The sequence below is a fragment of the Entelurus aequoreus genome, linkage group LG14 (assembly GCF_033978785.1).
Source record: "Entelurus aequoreus isolate RoL-2023_Sb linkage group LG14, RoL_Eaeq_v1.1, whole genome shotgun sequence".
NCBI classification, from domain to species: Eukaryota; Metazoa; Chordata; class Actinopteri; order Syngnathiformes; family Syngnathidae; genus Entelurus; species Entelurus aequoreus.
In genome coordinates this window covers 5,599,328-5,623,896 of record NC_084744.1, presented here as the reverse complement: position 1 = coordinate 5,623,896, position 24,569 = coordinate 5,599,328, and the positions used below count along the sequence as shown (strand labels likewise).

At 37.3% G+C, this 24,569-nt stretch overlaps 1 protein-coding gene across 4 annotated transcripts in view; it reads left to right on the top strand.

Moving 5' to 3' along the window:
- LOC133664322 (sodium-driven chloride bicarbonate exchanger-like) overlaps positions 1–24,569 on the top strand; it is a 337,500-nt gene that overhangs the window by 70,061 nt on the left and 242,870 nt on the right. For all 4 annotated transcript variants that reach the window (XM_062068828.1, XM_062068829.1, XM_062068834.1 and 1 more), the window contains 4 exons: positions 516–701; positions 5,200–5,288; positions 23,136–23,293; positions 23,369–23,456. In XM_062068828.1, coding sequence (XP_061924812.1) covers positions 516–701; positions 5,200–5,288; positions 23,136–23,293; positions 23,369–23,456 — 521 coding nt within the window. The remainder of the gene's footprint in view (positions 1–515; positions 702–5,199; positions 5,289–23,135; positions 23,294–23,368; positions 23,457–24,569) is intronic.

Here is a 24,569-nt window from a genome sequence, read left to right as displayed (position 1 = left end):
CTGTATCTTCTCACATTGTCTGCATCTTCTCCTGTTTACTGTATCTTCTCATCTTATCTGCTTCTTCTCCTGCCTTCTGTATCGTATGATCTTATCTGTATCTTCTCCTGTCTTCTCTATCTTTTCTTCTTGTCTGTATCTTCTCCTGTTTACTGTATCTTCTCATTTTATCTGCATCTTCTCCTGTCTTCTGTATCTTCTCATCTTGCATGCATCTTCTCATGGCTTCTGTATATTTTCATCTTATCTGTACCGTCTCATCTTATCTGCATCTTCTCATCTTATCTGAATCTTCTCATCTTATCTGTATCATTTCATCGTATCTGCATCTTCTCATGTCTCGTCTCATCTTGTTCACATCTTCTCATGTCTCCTGTATGATAGGACAGAAGATGAGAGCATGGACTCGTGTTTATAGGTTGCAGTGCATGTTTTGAGACGGAGGACCATGACACAACCACATAGTCATCAATAATACGTATTGACCACCAACAATCCCATAATTGTGTGTGCAGACATGGTGTTGGACCAGCAGGAGTTGTACTCCCCACTGGGTGAGGAGCTGAGAAAGAAGGTGCATGAGACTCTGCTGAAGCGCCACCATCACCAGAACCAGAAGAAGCTGACCAAGCGTCTTCCCATCATGCGCTCTCTGGCTGACATGAGTCGACGGGCGTCAGACATCCACCTGGATAAAAACGGTGAGGAAATGGAATATTCTCGTCTACTGTGGTGCTTAGTTGGTGTGCTGGCTGTGGAGCGTTGGGTTAGGAAGTAGACTATCTGACTTTAGTGAGGATGCTCCTCATCATTGGTTATGAAGTAGACTATCTGACTATAGTGAAGGACCTACAGTATCTGACTGTAGTGAGGATGCTCCTCATCTTTGGTTATGAAGTAGACTATCTGACTATAGTGAAGGACCTACAGTATCTGACTGTAGTGAGGATGCTCCTCATCATTGGTTATGAAGTAGACTATCTGACTATAGTGAAGGACCTACAGTATCTGACTTTAGTGAGGATGCTCCTCATCTTTGGTTATGAAGTAGACTATCTGACTATAGTGAAGGACCTACAGTATCTGACTGTAGTGAGGATGCTCCTCATCATTGGTTATGAAGTAGACTATCTGACTATAGTGAAGGACCTACAGTAACTGACTTTAGTGAGGATGCTCCTCATCTTTGGTTATGAAGTAGACTATCTGACTATAGTGAAGGACCTACAGTATGTGACTTTAGTGGGGATGTCCTCATCTTTGGTAATGAAGTAGACTATCTGACTTTAGTGAGGATGCTCCTCATCTTTGGTTATGAAGTAGACTGTCTGACTATAGTGAAGGACCTACAGTATCTGACTTTAGTGAGGATGCTCCTCATCTTTGGTTATGAAGTAGACTATCTGACTATAGTGAAGGACCTACAGTATCTGGCTTTAGTGAGGATGCTCCTCATCTTTGGTTATGAAGTAGACTATCTGACTTTAGTGAGGATGCTCCTCATCTTTGGTTATGAAGTAGACTATCTGACTATAGTGAAGGACCTACAGTATCTGACTTTAGTGAGGATGCTCCTCATCTTTGGTTATGAAGTAGACTATCTGACTATAGTGAAGGACCTACAGTATCTGGCTTTAGTGAGGATGCTCCTCATATTTGGTTATGAAGTAGACTATCTGACTATAGTGAAGGACCTACAGTATCTGGCTTTAGTGAGGATGCTCCTCATCTTTGGTTATGAAGTAGACTATCTGACTATAGTGAAGGACCTACAGTATCTGGCTTTAGTGAGGATGCTCCTCATCTTTGGTTATGAAGTAGACTATCTGACTTTAGTGAGGATGCTCCTCATCTTTGGTTATGAAGTAGACTATCTGACTATAGTGAAGGACCTACAGTATCTGACTTTAGTGAGGATGCTCCTCATCTTTGGTTATGAAGTAGACTATCTGACTATAGTGAAGGACCTACAGTATCTGGCTTTAGTGAGGATGCTCCTCATATTTGGTTATGAAGTAGACTATCTGACTATAGTGAAGGACCTACAGTATCTGGCTTTAGTGAGGATGCTCCTCATCTTTGGTTATGAAGTAGACTATCTGACTATAGTGAAGGACCTACAGTATCTGACTTATGTGAGGATGCTCCTCATCTTTGGTTATGAAGTAGACTATCTGACTATAGTGAAGGACCTACAGTATCTGACTTTAGTGAGGATGCTCCTCATCTTTGGTTATGAAGTAGACTATCTGACTATAGTGAAGGACCTACAGTATCTGGCTTTAGTGAGGATGCTCCTCATCTTTGGTTATGAAGTAGACTATCTGACTTTAGTGAGGATGCTCCTCATCTTTGGTTATGAAGTAGACTATCTGACTTTAGTGGGGATGTCCTCATCTTTGGTTATGAAGTAGACTATCTGACTTTAGTGAGGATGCTCCTCATCTTTGGTTATGAAGTAGACTATCTGACTATAGTGAAGGACCTACAGTATCTGACTTTAGTGAGGATGCTCCTCATCTTTGGTTATGAAGTAGACTATCTGACTATAGTGAAGGACCTACAGTATCTGACTTTAGTGAGGATGCTCCTCATCTTTGGTTATGAAGTAGACTATCTGACTATAGTGAAGGACCTACAGTATCTGACTTTAGTGAGGATGCTCCTCATCTTTGGTTATGAAGTAGACTATCTGACTATAGTGAAGGACCTACAGTATCTGACTTTAGTGGGGATGTCCTCATCTTTGGTAATGAAGTAGACTATCTGACTATAGTGAAGGACCTACAGTATCTGACTTTAGTGGGGATGTCCTCATCTTTGGTAATGAAGTAGACTATCTGACTTTAGTGAGGATGCTCCTCATCTTTGGTTATGAAGTAGACTGTCTGACTATAGTGAAGGACCTACAGTATCTGACTTTAGTGAGGATGCTCCTCATCTTTGGTTATGAAGTAGACTATCTGACTATAGTGAAGGACCTACAGTATCTGGCTTTAGTGAGGATGCTCCTCATCTTTGGTTATGAAGTAGACTATCTGACTTTAGTGAGGATGCTCCTCATCTTTGGTTATGAAGTAGACTATCTGACTATAGTGAAGGACCTACAGTATCTGACTTTAGTGAGGATGCTCCTCATCTTTGGTTATGAAGTAGACTATCTGACTATAGTGAAGGACCTACAGTATCTGGCTTTAGTGAGGATGCTCCTCATATTTGGTTATGAAGTAGACTATCTGACTATAGTGAAGGACCTACAGTATCTGGCTTTAGTGAGGATGCTCCTCATCTTTGGTTATGAAGTAGACTATCTGACTATAGTGAAGGACCTACAGTATCTGACTTTAGTGAGGATGCTCCTCATCTTTGGTTATGAAGTAGACTATCTGACTATAGTGAAGGACCTACAGTATCTGACTTTAGTGAGGATGCTCCTCATCTTTGGTTATGAAGTAGACTATCTGACTATAGTGAAGGACCTACAGTATCTGGCTTTAGTGAGGATGCTCCTCATCTTTGGTTATGAAGTAGACTATCTGACTTTAGTGAGGATGCTCCTCATCTTTGGTTATGAAGTAGACTATCTGACTTTAGTGGGGATGTCCTCATCTTTGGTTATGAAGTAGACTATCTGACTTTAGTGAGGATGCTCCTCATCTTTGGTTATGAAGTAGACTATCTGACTATAGTGAAGGACCTACAGTATCTGACTTTAGTGAGGATGCTCCTCATCTTTGGTTATGAAGTAGACTATCTGACTATAGTGAAGGACCTACAGTATCTGACTTTAGTGAGGATGCTCCTCATCTTTGGTTATGAAGTAGACTATCTGACTATAGTGAAGGACCTACAGTATCTGACTTTAGTGAGGATGCTCCTCATCTTTGGTTATGAAGTAGACTATCTGACTATAGTGAAGGACCTACAGTATCTGACTTTAGTGAGGATGCTCCTCATCTTTGGTTATGAAGTAGACTATCTGACTATAGTGAAGGACCTACAGTATCTGGCTTTAGTGAGGATGCTCCTCATCTTTGGTTATGAAGTAGACTATCTGACTTTAGTGGGGATGTCCTCATCTTTGGTTATGAAGTAGACTATCTGACTTTAGTGAGGATGCTCCTCATCTTTGGTTATGAAGTAGACTATCTGACTATAGTGAAGGACCTACAGTATCTGACTTTAGTGGGGATGTCCTCATCTTTGGTTAGGAAGTAGACTATCTGATAGTATCGTATAGCATACTTATAGTATAACAATAGTATAATAACTCTAACCCTTGTGCAGGTCAGGTGACATAATAGTAGTATAACAATAGCTTAATAATAGTGTAATAATAGTATAATAACTCTAAACCTCATCCAGGTCAAATGACATCATACAAGTATAATAACAGTATAACAATAGTATAATAATAATATAATAATGGTATAATAACTCTGACCCTTATCCAGGTCAGAGGACCTCATAATAGTATAAAACTAGTATAATAATAGTATAATAATAGTATAATAATAGTATAATAGTAGTATAATAACTCTAAGCCCTATCCAGGTCAGGTAATGTCATAATAGTATAATACAAGTATAATACTAATATAATAATAGTATAACAACTCTAACCCTTGTGCAGATCAGATGACATCATATTATAATAATATAATATTAGTATATTAATTGTATAATAATTGTATATTATATTATAATAATAGTATACCAATAGTGTAATAACTAACCCTTGTGCAGATCATATTACCTCATAATAGGGTAATAATAGTATAATAATAGTATAATAACTTTAACCCTTATCCAGGTCAGGTGATGTCATAATAGTATAATAATAGTATAACAATTTTATAATAATAGTATAATAACTCTAACCTTTGTGCAGGTCAGATAATGTCATAATAGTATAATACAAGTGTAATATTAATATAATACTAGTATAATAACTTTAACCCTTGTGCAGGTCAAATGACATCATAATAATATAATAATAGTATAATAATAAACATAATATAATAATATAATAACTATAACCCGTATCCAGGTTAGATGACATCTTAGGGTAATACAAGTATAATACTAATATAATAATAGTATGATAACTATAACCCTTATCCAGGTCAGATGACATCATAGTGTAATAAAAGTATAATAATAATATAATAATAGTATGCTAACTCTAACCCTCATCCAGGTCAGATGACATCATCACAGTGTCATTTAGCAGCTCCAGATGGGAAAGAGGACGCCAGCAGAGAAAACACTTCTGTGGATTTAAGCAAGGTACACTTCAAACATGTGGATTTAAACAAGGTACACTTCAATAATGTGGATTTAAGCAAGGTACTCTTCAATAATGTGGATTTAAGCAAGGTACACTTCAATAATGTGGATTTAAGCAAGGTACTCTTCAATAATGTGGATTTAAGCAAGGTACTCTTCAATAATGTGGATTTAAGCAAGGTACACTTCAATAATGTGGATTTAAGCAAGGTACTCTTCAATAATGTGGATTTAAGCAAGGTACACTTCAATAATGTGGATTTAAGCAAGGTACTCTTCAATAATGTGGATTTAAGCAAGGTACACTTCAATAATGTGGATTTAAGCAAGGTACACTTCAATAATGTGGATTTAAGCAAGGTACACTTCAATAATGTGGATTTAAGCAAGGTACACTTCAATAATGTGGATTTAAGCAAGGTACTCTTCAATAATGTGGATTTAAGCAAGGTACACTTCAATAATGTGGATTTAAGCAAGGTACTCTTCAATAATGTGGATTTAAGCAAGGTACACTTCAATAATGTGGATTTAAGCAAGGTACACTTCAATAATGTGGATTTAAGCAAGGTACTCTTCAATAATGTGGATTTAAGCAAGGTACTCTTCAATAATGTGGATTTAAGCAAGGTACACTTCAATAATGTGGATTTAAGCAAGGTACTCTTCAATAATGTGGATTTAAGCAAGGTACTCTTCAATAATGTGGATTTAAGCAAGGTACTCTTCAATAATGTGGATTTAAGCAAGGTACACTTCAATAATGTGGATTTAAGCAAGGTACTCTTCAATAATGTGGATTTAAGCAAGGTACTCTTCAATAATGTGGATTTAAGCAAGGTACTCTTCAATAATGTGGAATTAAGCAAGGTACTCTTCAATAATGTGGATGTGGAACGAACGGAGGGAGGAACGAACGGAGGGAGGAACGAAGGAACGAAGGAACGAACGTAGGAACGAAGGAACGAACGTAGGAACGAACGAAGGAAAGAACGAAGGAAAGAACGAAGGAACGAACGAACAAACGAAGGAACAAACGAAGAAAGGAAGGAACGAACGAACGAACGGAGGGAGGAACGAAGGAACGAAGGAACGAAGGAACGAACGTAGGAACGAAGGAACGAACGTAGGAACGAACGAAGGAAAGAACGAAGGAAAGAACGAAGGAAAGAACGAAGGAAAGAACGAAGGAAAGAACGAAGGAACGAATGAACAAACGAACGAACAAACGAAGAAAGGAAGGAACGAACGAACGAACGGAGGGAGGAACGAAGGAACGAAGGAACGAACGTAGGAACGAACGTAGGAACGAACGTAGGAACGAACGTAGGAACGAACGTAGGAACGAACGAAGGAAAGAACGAAGGAAAGTACGAAGGAAAGAATGAAGGAAAGAACGAAGGAACGAACGAAGGAACGAACGGAGGGAGGAACGAACGGAGGGAGGAACGAACGGAGGGAGGAACGAACGGAGGGAGGAACGAACGGAGGGAGGAACGAAGGAACGAAGGAACGAACGTAGGAACGAAGGAACGAACGTAGGAACGAACGAAGGAAAGAACGAAGGAAAGAACGAAGGAACGAACGAACAAACGAAGGAACAAACGAAGAAAGGAAGGAACGAACGAACGAACGGAGGGAGGAACGAAGGAACGAAGGAACGAACGTAGGAACGAAGGAACGAACGTAGGAACGAACGAAGGAAAGAACGAAGGAAAGAACGAAGGAAAGAACGAAGGAAAGAACGAAGGAAAGAACGAAGGAACCAATGAACAAACGAACGAACAAACGAAGAAAGGAAGGAACGAACGAACGAACGAACGGAGGGAGGAACGAAGGAACGAAGGAACGAACGTAGGAACGAACGTAGGAACGAACGTAGGAACGAACGAAGGAAAGAACGAAGGAAAGAACGAAGGAAAGAATGAAGGAAAGAACGAAGGAACGAACGAAGGAACGAACGAAGGAACGAACGAAGGAACGAACGAAGGAACGAACGAAGGAACGGAGGAACGAACGGAGGAAGGAACGAAGGAACGAATGAAGGAACGAACGAAGGAACGAACGAAGGAACGAACGAAGGAACGAACGAAGGAACGAACGAAGGAACGGAGGAAGGAACGAAGGAACGAACGAACGAACGAAGGAACGAACGAAGGAACGAACGAAGGAACGAACGAAGGAACGAACGAAGGAACGAACGAAGGAACGAACGAAGGAATGAATGAACAATTTTTTTTTTAATGTATTCTTATAAAAAAAAAAAATATATATATATTTTTTAATAAATTATGAATCAATTAAGAATTGCGATTCAGCTGTGAATCTATTTTTCCGTGCACCCCTGATGTACTTTCTATTCTATTCTATTGTAATGCAGTATTACTAAGTGACATCTATTCTATTGTATTGTACTGCAGTATTACTAAGTGACATCTATGTGATTGTATTGTAATGCAGTATTACTAAGTGACATCTATGTGATTGTATTGTAATGCAGTATTACTAAGTGACATCTATGTGATTGTATTGTAATGCAGTATTACTAAGTGACATCTATGTGATTGTATTGTACTGCAGTATTACTAAGTGACATCTATGTGATGCTATTGTACTGCAGTATTACTAAGTGACATCTATGTGATTGTATTGTACTGCAGTATTACTAAGTGACATCTATGTGATGCCAGCCATCAACATGGTGCATTTAAAAAAAAAGAATGTCCTTCCAGTATATATTTAGCATGTGATTAGGATTATGAGGATGTAATATGTGACAACATGCATTGACTGATAAAAATAAAAGCCTCCCCATTTAAAGCTCATGAATAATGCGCACGACTGACCTTTGTGTGCGGGTCAAAGTGTGAAGAAGTACAACATCATTATGTCATTGTCTTTATGGCAGAGGTTATCCACGATATCAATCCTCTTCATCGTGAAGCGCCTTTACGTTATAATCCTAATCAAATATGTACGCTTCTGCCATCACAATGTAGGAACTAACTAGATGAGGTGCGAACGCTCCGATGCTGAATAGTTTGAATGTTGGAATGGTTTGAATGTTGAAGAGTTTGAATTTCCAGGAAAACTTGGGAAAGTGTTAGTTTGAATGTCCAGGAGGAGTGGAATGTGTTGATGTTGGAATGGGTTGAATAGGTTGAAAAATGTGGGAATTGTGGAACTTGGAAAAATATCCCATTCATTTCAATGGGAAATTCCTGGAAATTTTGGATTTTTTATTTATTTTTTATTTTTTTTAATGATTGGTAGCAGGAATGCCCTGAATGAGCGGAATTGGTTGGTGTTGGAATTCTTTAAATCGGTCAAGAAATGTTGAAGTAGTGACAGTTTTTAATTGAGAAATGGTATTACGGAATTTCGGGAAAACCTGGAATTTTCAAAGTTCTTAAACCAACTGGGTTTTTTTTGTCCTGACTAAGAAGAATGTTTTGACAGTGGAGCGGTTGAAATGGGTTGACAAATGTGAAAGGAGTCATCGCACTAAAAAAGGTTGGAAATAGTGTTAGGAAAGAACAGGAATTCCTGGAAATGTGTTGAAGGTGCAGGATGAATGGAATGTGTTGAAGGTGGAATAGTTTGAATCGGTTGACAAATGTGGGACTTGTGGAAGTTTCAAAAATGGATAATTCATTTTGAATGGGGAAAATGTCCCTAAAAACTGAGAATTCTAGGAAATCCGGGAATTTTTTTTATAATTGTTGAAAAAGATTACACAATTCCTGAGCAGGCTGAATATTTTGAAGTTGGAACAGTTGGAATCGGATGAAACAATGTGGGAGTTGTGGTACTTTAAAACATTTCCCATTGTTTTTAATGAAAATTTCATGGAAATTTCAGGAAAAGCAGGAATTCTACAAAAACTCTGAATGAGTTGAAATGGTTGGTGTTGGAATTTTTCAAATCGGTGGATAAATGTTGAAGTAGTAACATGTTGAATAGAGAAATAGTGTTATAGAATTCCTGGAATTTCGAGAAATTCGAGAAGTTAATTTTTTGTCCTGATTAAGAAGAATGGTTTGACGGTGGAACAGTTCAAGTGGGTTGAACAATGTGGAAGGGGTAGTTGCCAGAAAAAAATGGTGAAAATAGGGTTTGGAAAACCGATATTTCTGGGAATTCCTGGAATTTTTTTAACTTGGAAAAATTATGTTTTGAATGTCCAGGATGAATTGAATGTGTTGAAGATGGAATAGTTTGAATAGGTCAAAACATGTGGGAATTGTGAAACTTGGAAAAATATCCCATTCATTTCGATGGGAACTTCCTGGAAATTTTGGGAAAAAACTTTTTTTTTTTTTTTTTAATGATTAGTAGCAGGAATGTCATGAATGAGCGGAATTGGTTGGTGTTGGAATTGTTTAAATTGGTCAAGAAATGTTGAAGTAGTGACAGTTTTTAATTGAGAAATGGTATTACGGAATTTCGGGAAAACCTGGAATTTTTCAAGTTCTTAAACCAACTTGGTTTTTTTGTCCTGACTAAGAGGAATGTTTTGACAGTGGAGCGGTTGAAATGGGTTGACTTAAAAAATGTTGGAAATAGTGTTAGGAAAGAACAGCAATTCCTGGAAATTTGTTGAGGGTCCAGGATGAATGGAATGTGTTGAAGGTGGAATAGTTTGAATCGGTTGACAAATGTGGGACTTGTGGAAGTTTGAAAAATGAATAATTCATTTTGAATGGGGAAAATGTCCCTAAAAACTGAGAATTCTAGGAAATCCTGGAATTTTTTAAATAATTGTTGAAAAAGATTACACAATTCCTGAGCAGGCTGAATATTTTGAAGTTGGAACAGTTGGAATCGGATGAAACAATGTGGGAGTTGTGGTACTTTAAAAAATGTCCCATTGTTTTTAATGGAAATTTCATGGAAATTTCAGGAAAAGCAGGAATTCTACAAAAATTCTGAATAAGTTCAAATGGTTGGTGTTGGAATTTTTCAAATGGGTGGATAAATGTTGAAGTAGTAACATGTTGAATAGAGTAATAGTGTTATGGAATTCCTGGAATTTCGAGAAATTCGAGAAATTAATTTTTTGTCCTGATTAAGAAGAATGGTTTGACGGTGGAACAGTTCAAGTGGGTTGAAAAATGTGGAAGGAGTAGTTGCCAAAAAAATGGTGAAAATAGGGTTTGGAAAACCGATATTTCTGGGAATTCCTGGAATTTTTTTAACTTGGAAAAATAATGTTTTGAATGTCCAGGATGAATTGAATGTGTTGAAGATGGAATAGTTTGAATAGGTCAAAACATGTGGGAATTGTGAAACTTGGAAAAATATCCCATTCATTTCTATGGGAACTTCCTGGAAATTTTGGGATTTATTTTTTTTTTTTAATTTTTTTTTATGATTAGTAGCAGGAATGTCATGAATGAGCGGAATTGGTTGGTGTTGGAATTGTTTAAATTGGTCAAGAAATGTTGAAGTAGTGACAGTTTTTAATTGAGAAATGGTATTACGGAATTTCGGGAAAACCTGGAATTTTTCAAGTTCTTAAACCAACTTGGTTTTTTTGTCCTGACTAAGAGGAATGTTTTGACAGTGGAGCGGTTGAAATGGGTTGACTTAAAAAATGTTGGAAATAGTGTTAGGAAAGAACAGGAATTCCTGGAAATTTGTTGAGGGTCCAGGATGAATGGAATGTGTTGAAGGTGGAATAGTTTGAATCGGTTGACAAATGTGGGACTTGTGGAAGTTTCAAAAATGGATAATTCATTTTGAATGGGGAAAATGTCCCTAAAACCTGAGAATTCTAGGAAATCCGGGAATTTTTTTTATAATTGTTGAAAAAGATTACACAATTCCTGAGCAGGCTGAATATTTTGTAGTTGGAACAGTTGGAATCGGATGAAACAATGTGGGAGTTGTGGTACTTTAAAACATTTCCCATTGTTTTTAATGAAAATTTCATGGAAATTTCAGGAAAAGCAGGAATTCTACAAAAATTCTGAATGAGTTGAAATGGTTGGTGTTGGAATTTTTTAAATCGGTGGATAAATGTTGAAATAGTAACATGTTGAATAGAGAAATAGTGTTATGGAATTCCTGGAATTTCGAGAAATTCGAGAAATTAATTTTTTGTCCTGATTAAGAAGAATGGTTTGACGGTGGAACAGTTCAAGTGGGTTGAACAATGTGGAAGGGGTAGTTGCCAGAAAAAAATGGTGAAAATAGGGTTTGGAAAACCGATATTTCTGGGAATTCCTGGAATTTTTTTAACTTGGAAAAATTATGTTTTGAATGTCCAGGATGAATTGAATGTGTTGAAGATGGAATAGTTTGAATAGGTCAAAAAATGTGGGAATTGTGAAACTTGGAAAAATATCCCATTCATTTCGATGGGAACTTCCAGGAAATTTTGGGAAAAAACTTTATTTTTTTATTTTTTATGATTAGTAGCAGGAATGTCATGAATGAGCTGAATTGGTTGGTGTTGGAATTGTTTAAATTGGTCAAGAAATGTTGAAGTAGTAACAGTTTTTAATTGAGAAATGGTATTACGGAATTTTGGGAAAACCTGGAATTTTTCAAGTTCTTAAACCAACTTGGTTTTTTTGTCCTGACTAAGAGGAATGTTTTGACAGTGGAGCGGTTGAAATGGGTTGACTTAAAAAATGTTGGAAATAGTGTTAGGAAAGAACAGGAATTCCTGGAAATTTGTTGAGGGTCCAGGATGAATGGAATGTGTTGAAGGTGGAATAGTTTGAATCGGTTGACAAATGTGGGACTTGTGGAAGTTTCAAAAATGGATAATTCATTTTGAATGGGGAAAATGTCCCTAAAACCTGAGAATTCTAGGAAATCCGGGAATTTTTTTTATAATTGTTGAAAAAGATTACACAATTCCTGAGCAGGCTGAATATTTTGTAGTTGGAACAGTTGGAATCGGATGAAACAATGTGGGAGTTGTGGTACTTTAAAACATTTCCCATTGTTTTTAATGAAAATTTCATGGAAATTTCAGGAAAAGCAGGAATTCTACAAAAATTCTGAATGAGTTGAAATGGTTGGTGTTGGAATTTTTTAAATCGGTGGATAAATGTTGAAATAGTAACATGTTGAATAGAGAAATAGTGTTATGGAATTCCTGGAATTTCGAGAAATTCGAGAAATTAATTTTTTGTCCTGATTAAGAAGAATGGTTTGACGGTGGAACAGTTCAAGTGGGTTGAACAATGTGGAAGGGGTAGTTGCCAGAAAAAAATGGTGAAAATAGGGTTTGGAAAACCGATATTTCTGGGAATTCCTGGAATTTTTTTAACTTGGAAAAATTATGTTTTGAATGTCCAGGATGAATTGAATGTGTTGAAGATGGAATAGTTTGAATAGGTCAAAAAATGTGGGAATTGTGAAACTTGGAAAAATATCCCATTCATTTCGATGGGAACTTCCAGGAAATTTTGGGAAAAAACTTTATTTTTTTATTTTTTATGATTAGTAGCAGGAATGTCATGAATGAGCTGAATTGGTTGGTGTTGGAATTGTTTAAATTGGTCAAGAAATGTTGAAGTAGTAACAGTTTTTAATTGAGAAATGGTATTACGGAATTTTGGGAAAACCTGGAATTTTTCAAGTTCTTAAACCAACTTGGTTTTTTTGTCCTGACTAAGAGGAATGTTTTGACAGTGGAGCGGTTGAAATGGGTTGACAAATGTGAAAGGAGTCATCACACTTAAAAAATGTTGGAAATAGTGTTAGGAAAGAACAGGAATTCCTGGAAATTTGTTGAAGGTGCAGGATGAATGGAATGTGTTGAAGGTGGAATAGTTTGAATCGGTTAAAAAATGTGGGACTTGTGGAAGTTTGAAAAATGAATAATTCATTTTGAATGGGGAAAATGTCCCTAAAAACTGAGAATTCTAGGAAATCCGGGATTTTTTTTTTATAATTGTTGAAAAAGATTACACAATTCCTGAGCAGGCTGAATATTTTGAAGTTGGAACAGTTGGAATCGGATGAAACAATGTGAGAGTTGTGGTACTTTAAGAAATGTCCCATTGTTTTTAATGGAAATTTCATGGAAATTTCAGGAAAAGCAGGAATTCTACAAAAATTCTGAATGAGTTGAAATGGTTGGTGTTGGAATTTTTCAAATCGGTGGATAAATGTTGAAGTGGTAACATGTTGAATAGAGAAATAGTGTTATGGAATTCCTGGAATTTCGAGAAATTCGAGAAATTAATTTTTTATCCTGATTAAGAAGAATTGTTTGACGGTGGAACAGTTCAAGTGGGTTGAACAATGTGGACGGAGTAGTTGCCAGAAAAAAATGGTGAAAATAGGGTTTGGAAAACCGATATTTCTGGGAATTCCTGGAATTTTTTTAACTTGGAAAAATTATGTTTTGAATGTCCAGGATGAATTGAATGTGTTGAAGATGGAATAGTTTGAATAGGTCAAAACATGTGGGAATTGTGAAACTTGGAAAAATATCCCATTCATTTCGATGGGAACTTCCTGGAAATTTTGGGAAAAAACTTTTTTTTTAAATTTTTTTTATGATTAGTAGCAGGAATGTCATGAATGAGCTGAATTGGTTGGTGTTGGAATTGTTTAAATTGGTCAAGAAATGTTGAAGTAGTGAAAGTTTTTTAATTGAGAAATGGTATTACGGAATTTCGGGAAAACCTGGAATTTTTCAAGTTCTTAAACCAACTTGGTATTTTTGTCCTGACTAAGAGGAATGTTTTGACAGTGGAGCGGTTGAAATGGGTTGACAAATGTGAAAGGAGTCATCACACTTAAAACATGTTGGAAATAGTGTTAGGAAAGAACAGGAATTCCTGGAAATTTGTTGAAGGTGCAGGATGAATGGAATGTGTTGAAGGTGGAATAGTTTGAATCGGTTGACAAATGTGGGACTTGTGGAAGTTTGAAAAATTCATTTTGAAAAATTCATTTTGAATGGGGAAAATGTCCCTAAAAACTGAGATTCTAGGAAATCCGGGAATTTTTTTAAATAATTGTTGAAACATATTACACAATTCCTAAACAGGCTGAATATTTTGAAATTGGAACGGTTTGAATCGGATAAAACATTTGGGAGTTGTCGAACTTTGAAAAATGTCCCATTCTTTTAAATTGGAATTTCATTGAAATTTGGGAATTTTGGGAAAAGCGGAAATTATTTGGAAAATGTTAAAACCTTTGAATTTTCTAAATGAGTTGAAATAGTTGATGTTAGAATTTTTCTAATCGGTCGAGAAATGTTGAAGTAATAACATGTTGAATTGAGAAATTATATTACAGAATTCCTGGAATTTCAGGAAAACCGGGAATTTTTCCACTTAAAAAACTATTACATTTTTTGTTCTGATTATGAAGAATGATTTGATGGTGGAACGGTTGAAGTGGGTTGAAAAATGTGGAAGGAGGGACAGAAAAAAGGGGGAAAATAGGGTTTGGAAAACCGAGAATTCTGGGAATTCCTGGAATTTATTTGAACTTGTAAAAATAATAGTTAGAATGTCCAGGATGAATTGAATCTTTTGAAGGTGGAATAGTTTGAATCGGTGGAAAAATGTGGGAATTGTGCAAGTTTGAAAAATGGATAATTAATTTTGAACAGGGAAAATTTCCCTAAAAACTGAGAATTCTAGGAAATATGGAATTTTTTTAGATAATTGTTGAAAAAGATCACACAATTCTTGAACAGGCTGAATATTTTGAATTTGGAACAGTTGGAATCGGATAAAACAAAATGTGGGAGTTGTGGTACTTTTAAAAATGTCCCATTCTTTTTAATGGGAATTTCAAGAAAATCAGGAATTCTACAAAAATTCTGAATGAGTTGAAATGGTTGGTGTTGGAATTTTTCAAATCGTTCGCGAAATGTTGAAGTAGCAACAATGTTGACTTGAGAAATAGTGTTATGGAATTCCAGGAATTTCGAGAAATTCGAGAAAAATTAATTTTTTGTCCTCATTAAGAAAAATTATTTGACGGTGGAACGGTTAACGTGGGTTGAAAAATGTGGACGGAGTAGTTGCCAGAAAAAAGGGTGAAAATAGGGTTTGGAAAACCGATAATTCTGGGAATTCCTGGAATTTTTTTTAACTTGGAAAAATTATGTTTTGAATGTCCAGGATGAATTGAATGTGTTGAAGATGGAATAGTTTGAATAGGTCGAAAAATGTGGGAATTGTGAAACTTGGAAAAATATTCCATTCATTTCGATGGGAACTTCCTGGAAATTTTGGGAAAAAACGTATTTATTTTTTTTATGATTAGTAGCAGGAATGTCATTAATGAGCTGAATTGGTTGGTGTTGGAATTGTTTAAATTGGTCAAGAAATGTTGAAGTGGTAACAGTTTTTAATTGAGAAATGGTATTACGGAATTTCGGGAAAACCTGGAATTTTTCAAGTTCTTAAACCAACTTGGTTTTTTTGTCCTGACTAAGAGGAATGTTTTGACAGTGGAGCAGTTGAAATGGGTTGACAAATGTGAAAGGAGTCATCACACTTAAAAAATGTTGGAAATAGTGTTAGGAAAGAACAGGAATTCCTGGAAATTTGTTGAGGGTCCAGGATGAATGGAATGTGTTGAAGGTGGAATGGTTTGAATTAGTTGATTGTGGGAATTGTGGAAGTTTGAAAAATGGATCATTCATTTTGAATGGGGAAAATGTCCCTAAAAACTGAGAATTCCAGGAAATCTGGGAATTTTGTTTTATAATTGTTGAAAGAGAGCACACAATTCCTGAACAGGCTGAATATTTTGAAGTTGGAACGGTTTGAATCGGATAAAAAATGTGGGAGTTGTGGAAGTTTGAAAAATGTCCCATTCTTTTTAATGGGAATTTCATGGACATTTTGGAAATTTCGGTAAAAGCGGGAATTTGTTGGAAAATGTTAAAAAAATGTAAATTTTATGAATATGTTTAAATAATTGGTGTTGGAATTTTTTTAATCGGTTGAGAAATGTTGAAGTAGTAACATGTTGAATTGAGAAATGGTATTACGGAATTCCTGGAATTTCGGGAAAACCGGGAATTTTTCCAGTTCAAAAAACATATAAATTTTTTATCCTGATTAAGAAGAATGATTTGACGGTGGAAAGGTTGAAGTGGGTTGAAAAATGTGGAAGGAGTAGTTGCCAGAAAAAAGGGTGAAAATAGGGTTTGGAAAACCGATAATTCTGGGAATTCCTGGAATTTTTTTGAACTTGGAAAAATTATATTATGAATTTCCAGGATACATTGAATGTGTTGAAGGTGGAATGGTTTGAAAAATGTATAATTTATTTTGAATGGGGAAAATGTCTCTAAAAACTGGGAATGCTAGGAAATCCGGGAATTGTTTTAAAAATTATTGTTGAAAGAGAGCACACAATTATTGAACAGATTGAATATTTTGAAGTTTGAATGATTTGAATCGGATAAACAATGTAAGAGTTGTGGAACTTTGAAAAATGTCCCATTCATTTTAATGGGAATTTCATGGAAATTTTGGAATTTCGGGAAAAGCGGGAATTTTTTTGAAAATGTTAAAAAATGTGAATGTTGTGAATGAGTTGAAATGGTTGGTATTAGAATGTTTCAAATCGGTGGGGAAATGTTGAAATAGTAACATGTGGAATTGAGAAATGGCATTATTGAATTACTGGAATTTCAGGGAAAACCGGGAATTTGTCTCGTTCAAAAACAATTTAATTTTTTGTTCTAATTAAGAGGAATGATTTAACGGTAGAATGGTTGAAGTGGGTTGAAAAATGTGGAAGGAGTAGTTGCCAGAAAAAAGGGTGAAAATAGGTTTTGGAGAACTGAGAATTCTGGGAATTCCTGGAAAAAATTTTAACTTGGAAAAATAATAGTTCGAATTTCCAGGATGAATTGAATGTGTTGAAGGTGGAATAGTTTGAATCGGTTGAAAAATGTGGGAATTGGGGATGTTTGAAAAATGCTTAATTCATTTTGAATGGGGAAAATGCCCCTAAAAGCTGGGAATTCTAGGAAATCCGGGAATTTTTTAAAAATAATTGTTGAAAGAGAGCACACAATTCTTGAACATATCGAATATTTTGAAGTTTGAACGATTTGAATAGAATAAAAAAATGTGGGAGTTGTGTTACTTTTAAAAATGTCCCATTCTTTTCGATGGGAATTTCATTGAAATGTTGGGAATTTCGGGAAAAACGGGAATTTGTTGGACAACGCTTAAAAAAATTTGAATGTTTTGAATGAGTTTAAATAATTGGTGTTGGAATTTTTCAAATCGATCGAGAAATGTTGAACTTGTAACATGTTAAATTGAAAAATAGTTTTATAGAATTCCTGGAATTTTGAGAAACCGGGAATTTTTCCAGTTCAAAAAATAATTTTATTTTTTGTTTTGATTAAGAAGAATGATTTGATGGTGGAACGGTTGAAGTGGGTTGAAAAATGTGGAAGGACTAGTTGCCAGAAAAAAGGGTGAAAATAGGGTTTGGAAAACCGATAATTCTGGGAATTCCTGGAATTTTTTTGAACTTGGAAAAATTATATTTTGAATTTCCAGGATAAATTTAATGTGTTGAAGGTGAAATAGTTTGAATCGGTTGACAAATGTGGGAATTGGGGAAGTTTGAAAAATTGATAATTCATTTTGAATGGCGAAAATGTCCCTAAAAACGGAGAATTCTAGGAAATTCTGGAATTGTTTTAATAATTGTTGAAAGAAGGCACACAATTTTTGGATATATTGAATATTTTGAAGTTTGAAGAATTTGAATTGGATAAAAAATATGGGAGTTGTGTTACTTTTAAAAATGTCCCATTCTTTTCGATGGGAATTTCATGGAAATGTTGGGAATTTCGGGAAAAACGGGAATTTGTTGGACAACGCTAAAAAAATTTGAATGTTTTGAATGAGTTTAAATAATTGGTGTTGGAATTTTTCAAATCGATCGAGAAATGTTGAAGTTGTAACATGTTAAATACAAAAATAGTTTTATGGAATTCCTGGAATTTTGAGAAACCGGGAATTTTTCGAGTTCAAAAAATAATTTTATTTTTTGTTTTGATTAAGAAGAATGATTTGATGGTGGAAAGGTTGAAGTGGGTTGAAAAATGTGGAAGGACTAGTTGCCAGAAAAAAGGGTGAAAATAGGGTTTGGAAAACAGATAATTCTGGGAATTCCTGGAATTTTTTTGAACTTGGAAAAATTATATTTTGAATGTCCAGGATGAATTGAATGTGTTGAAGGTGGAATAGGTTGATTGGGTCCAATTGGGAATTGGGGAAGTTTGAAAAATGCATAATTCATTTTGAATGGGGAAAATACCCCTTAAAGCTGGGAATTCTAGGAAATCCGGGAATTTTTTTTAAATAATTGTTGAAAGAAAGCACACAATTCTTGAACATATCGAATATTTTGAAGTTTGAACGATTTGAATCGAATAAAAAATGTGGGAGTTGTGTTACTTTTAAAAATGTCCCATTTTTTTCAATGGGAATTTCATGGAAATGTTGGGAATTTCGGGAAAAAACGGGAATTTGTTGGACAAAGCTAAAAAAAAATGTAATATTTTGAATAAGATTAAATAATTGGTGTTGGAATTTTTCAAATCGATCGAGAAATGTTGAAGTAGTAACATGTTGAATTGAGAAATAGTTTTATGGAATTCCTGGAATTTCGAGAAACCGGGAATTTTTCCAGTTCAAAAAATAATTGTATTTTTTGTTTTGATTAAGAAGAAGAATTTGACGGTGGAACGGTTGAAGTGGGTTGAAAAATGTGGAAGGAGTAGTTGCCAGAAAAAAGGGTAAAAATAGGGTTTGGAAAACCCATAATTCTGTGAATTCCTGGAATTTTTTTAACTTGGAAAAATTATATTTTGAATATCCAGGATGAATTGGATGTGTTGAAGGTGGAATAGTTTGAATCGGTTGAAAAATGTGGGAATTGGGGAAGTTTGAAAAATGGATCATTCATTTTGAATGGGGAAAATGTCCCTAAAAACGGAGAATTCTAGGAAATCCGGGAATTTTTTAAATAATTGTTGAAAGAAAGCACACGATTCTTGAACATATTGAATATTTTGAAGTTTGAAGAATTTGAATTGGATAAAAAATGTGGGAGTTTTGTTACTTTTAAAAATGTCCCATTCTTTTCAATGGGAATTTAATGGAAATGTTGGGAATTTCGGGAAAAAACGGGAATTTGTTGGACAAAGCTAAAAAAAAATTTAATGTTTTGAATAAGATTAAATAATTGGTGTTGGAATTTTTCAAATCGATCGAGAAATGTTGAAGTTGTAACATGTTGAATTGAAAAATTGTTTTATGGAATTCCTGGAATTTTGAGAAACCGGGAATTTTTCGAGTTGAAAATATAATTTTATTTTTTGTTTTGATTAAGAAGAATGATTTGACGGTGGGAAGGTTGAAGTGGGTTGAAAAATGTGGAAGGAGTAGTTGCCAGAAAAAAGGGTGAAAATAGGGTATGGAAAACCAATAATTCTGGGAATTTCTGGAATTTTTTTGAACTTGGAAAAATTATATTTTGAATTTCCAGGATAAATTTAATGTGTTGAAGGTTGAATGGTTTGAATCGGTTGAAAAATGTGGGAATTGGGGAAGTTTGAAAAATGCATAATTCATTTTGAATGGGGAAAATACCCCTTAAAGCTGGGAATTCAAGGAAATCCGGGAATTTTTTTTAAATAATTGTTGAAAAAGAGCACACAATTCTTGAACATATCGAATATTTTGAAGTTTGAACGATTTGAATCGGATAAAAAATGTGGGAGTTGTGTTACTTTTAAAAATGTCCCATTCTTTTCAATGGGAATTTCATTGAAATGTTGGGAATTTCGGGAAAAACGGGAATTTGTTGGACAACGCTTAAAACAATTTTAATGTTTTGAATGAGTTTAAATAATTGGTGTTGGAATTTTTCAAATCGATCGAGAAATAGTTTTATGGAATTCCTGGAATTTCGAGAAACCGGGAATTTTTCCAGTTCAAAAAACATATACATTTTTTGTCCTGATTAAGAAGAATGATTTGACGGTGGAAAGGTTGAAGTGGGTTGAAAAATGTGGAAGGAGTAGTTGCAAGAAAAAAGGGTGAAAATAGGGTTTGGAAAACCGATAATTCTGGGAATTCCTGGAATTTTTTTGAACTTGTAAAAATTATATTTTGAATTTCCAAGATAAATTTAATGTGTTGAAGGTGAAATAGTTTGAATCGGTTGAAAAATGTGGGAATTGGGGAAGTTTGAAAAATGGATAATTCATTTTGAATGGGGAAAATGTCCCTAAAAACGGAGAATTCTAGGAAATCCGGGAATTTTTAAAAATAATTGTTGAAAGAAAGCACACAATTCTTGGATATATTGAATATTTTGAAGTTTGAACAATTTGAATTGGATAAAAAATGTGGGAGTTGTGTTACTTTTAAAAATGTCCCATTCTTTTCGATGGGAATTTCATGGAAATGTTGGGAATTTCGGGAAAAACGGGAATTTGTTGGACAACGCTAAAAAAATTTGAATGTTTTGAATGAGTTTAAATAATTGGTGTTGGAATTTTCCAAATCGATCGAGAAATGTTGAAGTTGTAACATGTTAAATTGAAAAATAGTTTTATGGAATTCCTGGAATTTTGAGAAACCGGGAATTTTTCGAGTTAAAAAAATAATTTTATTGTTTGTTTTGATTAAGAAGAATGATTTGATGGTGGAAAGGTTGAAGTGGGTTGAAAAATGTGGAAGGAGTAGTTGCCAGAAAAAAGGGTGAAAATAGGGTTTGGAAAACCGATAATTCTGGGAATTCCTGGAATTTTTTTGAACTTGTAAAAATTATATTTTGAATTTCCAGGATGAATTGAATGTGTTGAAGGTGGAATAGTTTGAATCGGTTGAAAAATGTGGGAATTGGGGAAGTTTGAAAAATGCATAATTCATTTTGAATGGGGAAAATGTCCCTAAAAACGGAGAATTCTAGGAAATCCGGGAATTTTTTAAATAATTGTTGAAAGAGATCCACAATTCTTGAACAGGCTGAATATTTTGAAGTTGGAACAGTTGGAATCGGATAAAACATGTGCAAGTTGTGGTACTTTTGAAAATATCCCATTCTTTTCGATGGGAATTTCATGGACATTTTGGGAATTTCGGGAAAAACGGGAATTTTTTGGAAAATGCTGAAAAAAATGTGAATGTTTTGAATGAGTTTAAATAATTGGTGTTTGAATTTTCAAATCGGTGGAGAAATGTTGAAGTAATAACATGTTGAATTGAGAAACGGTATTATGGACTTCCTGGAATTTCGGGAAAACCGGGAATTTGGGTCTTCAACAGTTGACTCAGGTCCAAGTCCTGACAACAGTCCGCCTGTGGAAGACCCGAGTCAGGAGGCCTCTGAGTCGACTCGGGTCCAAGTCCGGACCACAGTCCGCCTGTTGAAGCCCCAAGTCAGGAGGCATCTGTGTTGACTCGGGTCGAAGTCCCGACCACAGTCTGCCTGTTGAAGCCCCAAGTCAGGAGGCCTCTGAGTAGACTCGGGTCCAAGTCCGTACCACAGTCCGCCTGTTGAAGACCCAAGTCAGGAGGCCTCTGAGTTGACTCAGGTCCAAGTCCCGACCACAGTCCGCCTGTTGAAGACCCAAGTCAGGAGGCCTCTGTCCGCCTGTTGAAGACCAAAGTCAGGAGGCCTCTGAGTTGACTCAGGTCCAAGTCGGGACCACAGTCCGCCTGTTGAAGACCCAAGTCAGGAGGCCTCAGAGTAGACTCGGGTCCAAGTCCGTACCACAGTCCGCCTGTTGAAGACCCAAGTCAGGAGGCCTCTGAGTTGACTCGGGTCCAAGTCCCGACCACAGTCCGCCTGTTGAAGACCCAAGTCAGGAGGCCTCTGTCCGCCTGTTGAAAACCCAAGTCAGGAGGCCTCTAAGTTGACTCATGTCCAAGTCCGGACCACAGTCCGCCTGTTGAAGACCCAAGTCAGGAGGCCTCTGAGTTGACTCAAGTCCAAGTCTGGAGCACAGTCCGCCTGTTGAAGACCCAAGTAAGGAGGCCTCTGAGTTGACTCAAGTACAAATCCCGACCACAGTCCGCCTGTTGAAGACCCAAGTCAGGAAGCCTCTGTCCGCCTGTTGAAGACCCAAGTCAGGAGGCCTCTGAGTTGACTCAGGTCCAAATCCGGACCACAGTCTGCCTGTTGAAGACCCAAGTCAGGAGGCCTCTGAGTTGACTCGGGTCCAAGTCCCGACCACAGTCTGCCTGTTGATGACCCAAGTCAGGAGGCCTCTGAGTTGACTCAAGTCCAAGTCCCGACAACAGTCCGCCTGTTGAAGACCCAAGTCAGGAGGCCTCTGAGTTGACTCAGGTCCAAATCCGGACCACAGTGCGCCTGTTGAAGACCCAAGTCAGGAGGCCTCTGAGTTGACTCGGGTCCAAGTCCCGACCACAGTCTGCCTGTTGAAGACCCAAGTCAGGAGGCCTCTGAGTTGACTCAAGTCCAAGTCCCGACAACAGTCCGCCTGTTGAAGACCCAAGTCAGGAGGCCTCTGTCCGCCTGTTGAAGACCCAAGTCAGGAGGCCTCTGAGTTGACTCAGGTTCATGTCCGGAACACAGCCCGCCTGTTGAAGACCCAAGTCAGGAGGCCTCTGAGTTGACTCGGGTCCAAGTCCGGACCATAGTCCGCCTGTTGAAGACCCAAGTCAGGAGGCCTCTGAGTTGACTCAAGTCCAAGTCCCGACCACAGTCCACCTGTTGAAGACCCAAGTCAGGAGGCCTCTGAGTTCACTCGGGTCCAAGTCCCGACCACAGTCTGCCTGTTTAAGACCCAAGTCAGGAGGCCTCTGAGTTGACTCAGATCCAAGTCCTGTACTTTACTTCCAGACAGATCTTCACTTCATGAAGAAGATCCCCCCTGGTGCTGAGGCGTGCAACGTACTCGTGGGGGAGTTGGACTTTCTCAACAAACCCGTGGTGGCTTTTGTCCGACTCTCACCAGCAGTTCTTCTCTCCGGACTGGCTGAAGTCCCCATCGCTACAAGGTTAGTGACCTAATACTGATCAGGTCTTCATTCCTGCTCTGTAAACCTGTTTTGTTTCTTCACATTGGCCCTCAGGTTTCTCTTTATTCTGTTGGGACCACCTGGAAGAGGTCCTCAGTACCACGAGATAGGAAGGTCCATAGGTACCCTCATGACAGACGAGGTAAGAAAGGTCCATAGGTACCCTCATGACAGACGAGGTAAGGAATGTCCATAGGTACCCTCATGACAGACGAGGTAAGGAATGTCCATAGGTACCGTCATGACAGACGAGGTAAGGAAGGTCCATACCGACCCTCATGACTGACGAGATAGGAAGGTCCATAGGTACCCTCATGACAGACGAGATAGGAAGGTCCATAGGTACCCTCATGACAGACGAGGTAAGGAAGGTCCATAGGTACCCTCATGACAGACGAGGTAAGGAAGGTCCATAGGTACCCTCATGACAGACGAGGTAAGGAAGGTCCATAGGTACCCTCATGACAGAAGAGATAGGAAGGTCCATAGGTACCCTCATGACAGACGAGGTAAGGAAGGTCCATAGGTACCCTCATGACAGACGAGGTAAGGAAGTTCCATAGGTACCCTCATGACAGACGAGGTAAGGAAGGTCCATAGGTACCCTCATGACAGACGAGGTAAGGAAGGTCCATAGCGACCCACATGACAGACGAGGTAAGGAAGGTCCATAGCTACCCTCATGACAGACGAGGTAAGGAAGGTCCATAGGTACCCTCATGACAGACGAGGTAAAGAAGGTCCATAGCGACCCTCATGACAGACGAGGTAAGGAAGGTCCATAGGTACCCTCATGACAGACGAGGTAAGGAAGGTCCATAGGTACCCTCATGACAGACGAGGTCAGGAAGGTCCATAGGTACCCTCATGACAGACGAGGTCAGGAAGGTCCATAGGTACCCTCATGACAGACGAGGTAAGGAAGGTCCATAGGTACCCTCATGACAGACGAGGTAAGGAAGGTCCATAGGTACCCTCATGACAGACGAGGTAAGGAAGGTCCATAGGTACCCTCATGACAGACGAGGTAAGGAAGGTCCATAGGTACCCTCATGACAGACGAGGTAAGGAAGGTCTATAGGTACCCCCATGACAGACGAGGTAAGGAAGGTCCATAGGTACCCTCATGACAGACGAGGTAAGGAAGGTCCATAGGTACCCTCATGACAGACGAGGTAAGGAAGGTCCATAGGTAACCTCATGACAGACGAGGTAAAGAAGGTCCATAGCTACCCTCATGACAGACGAGGTAAGG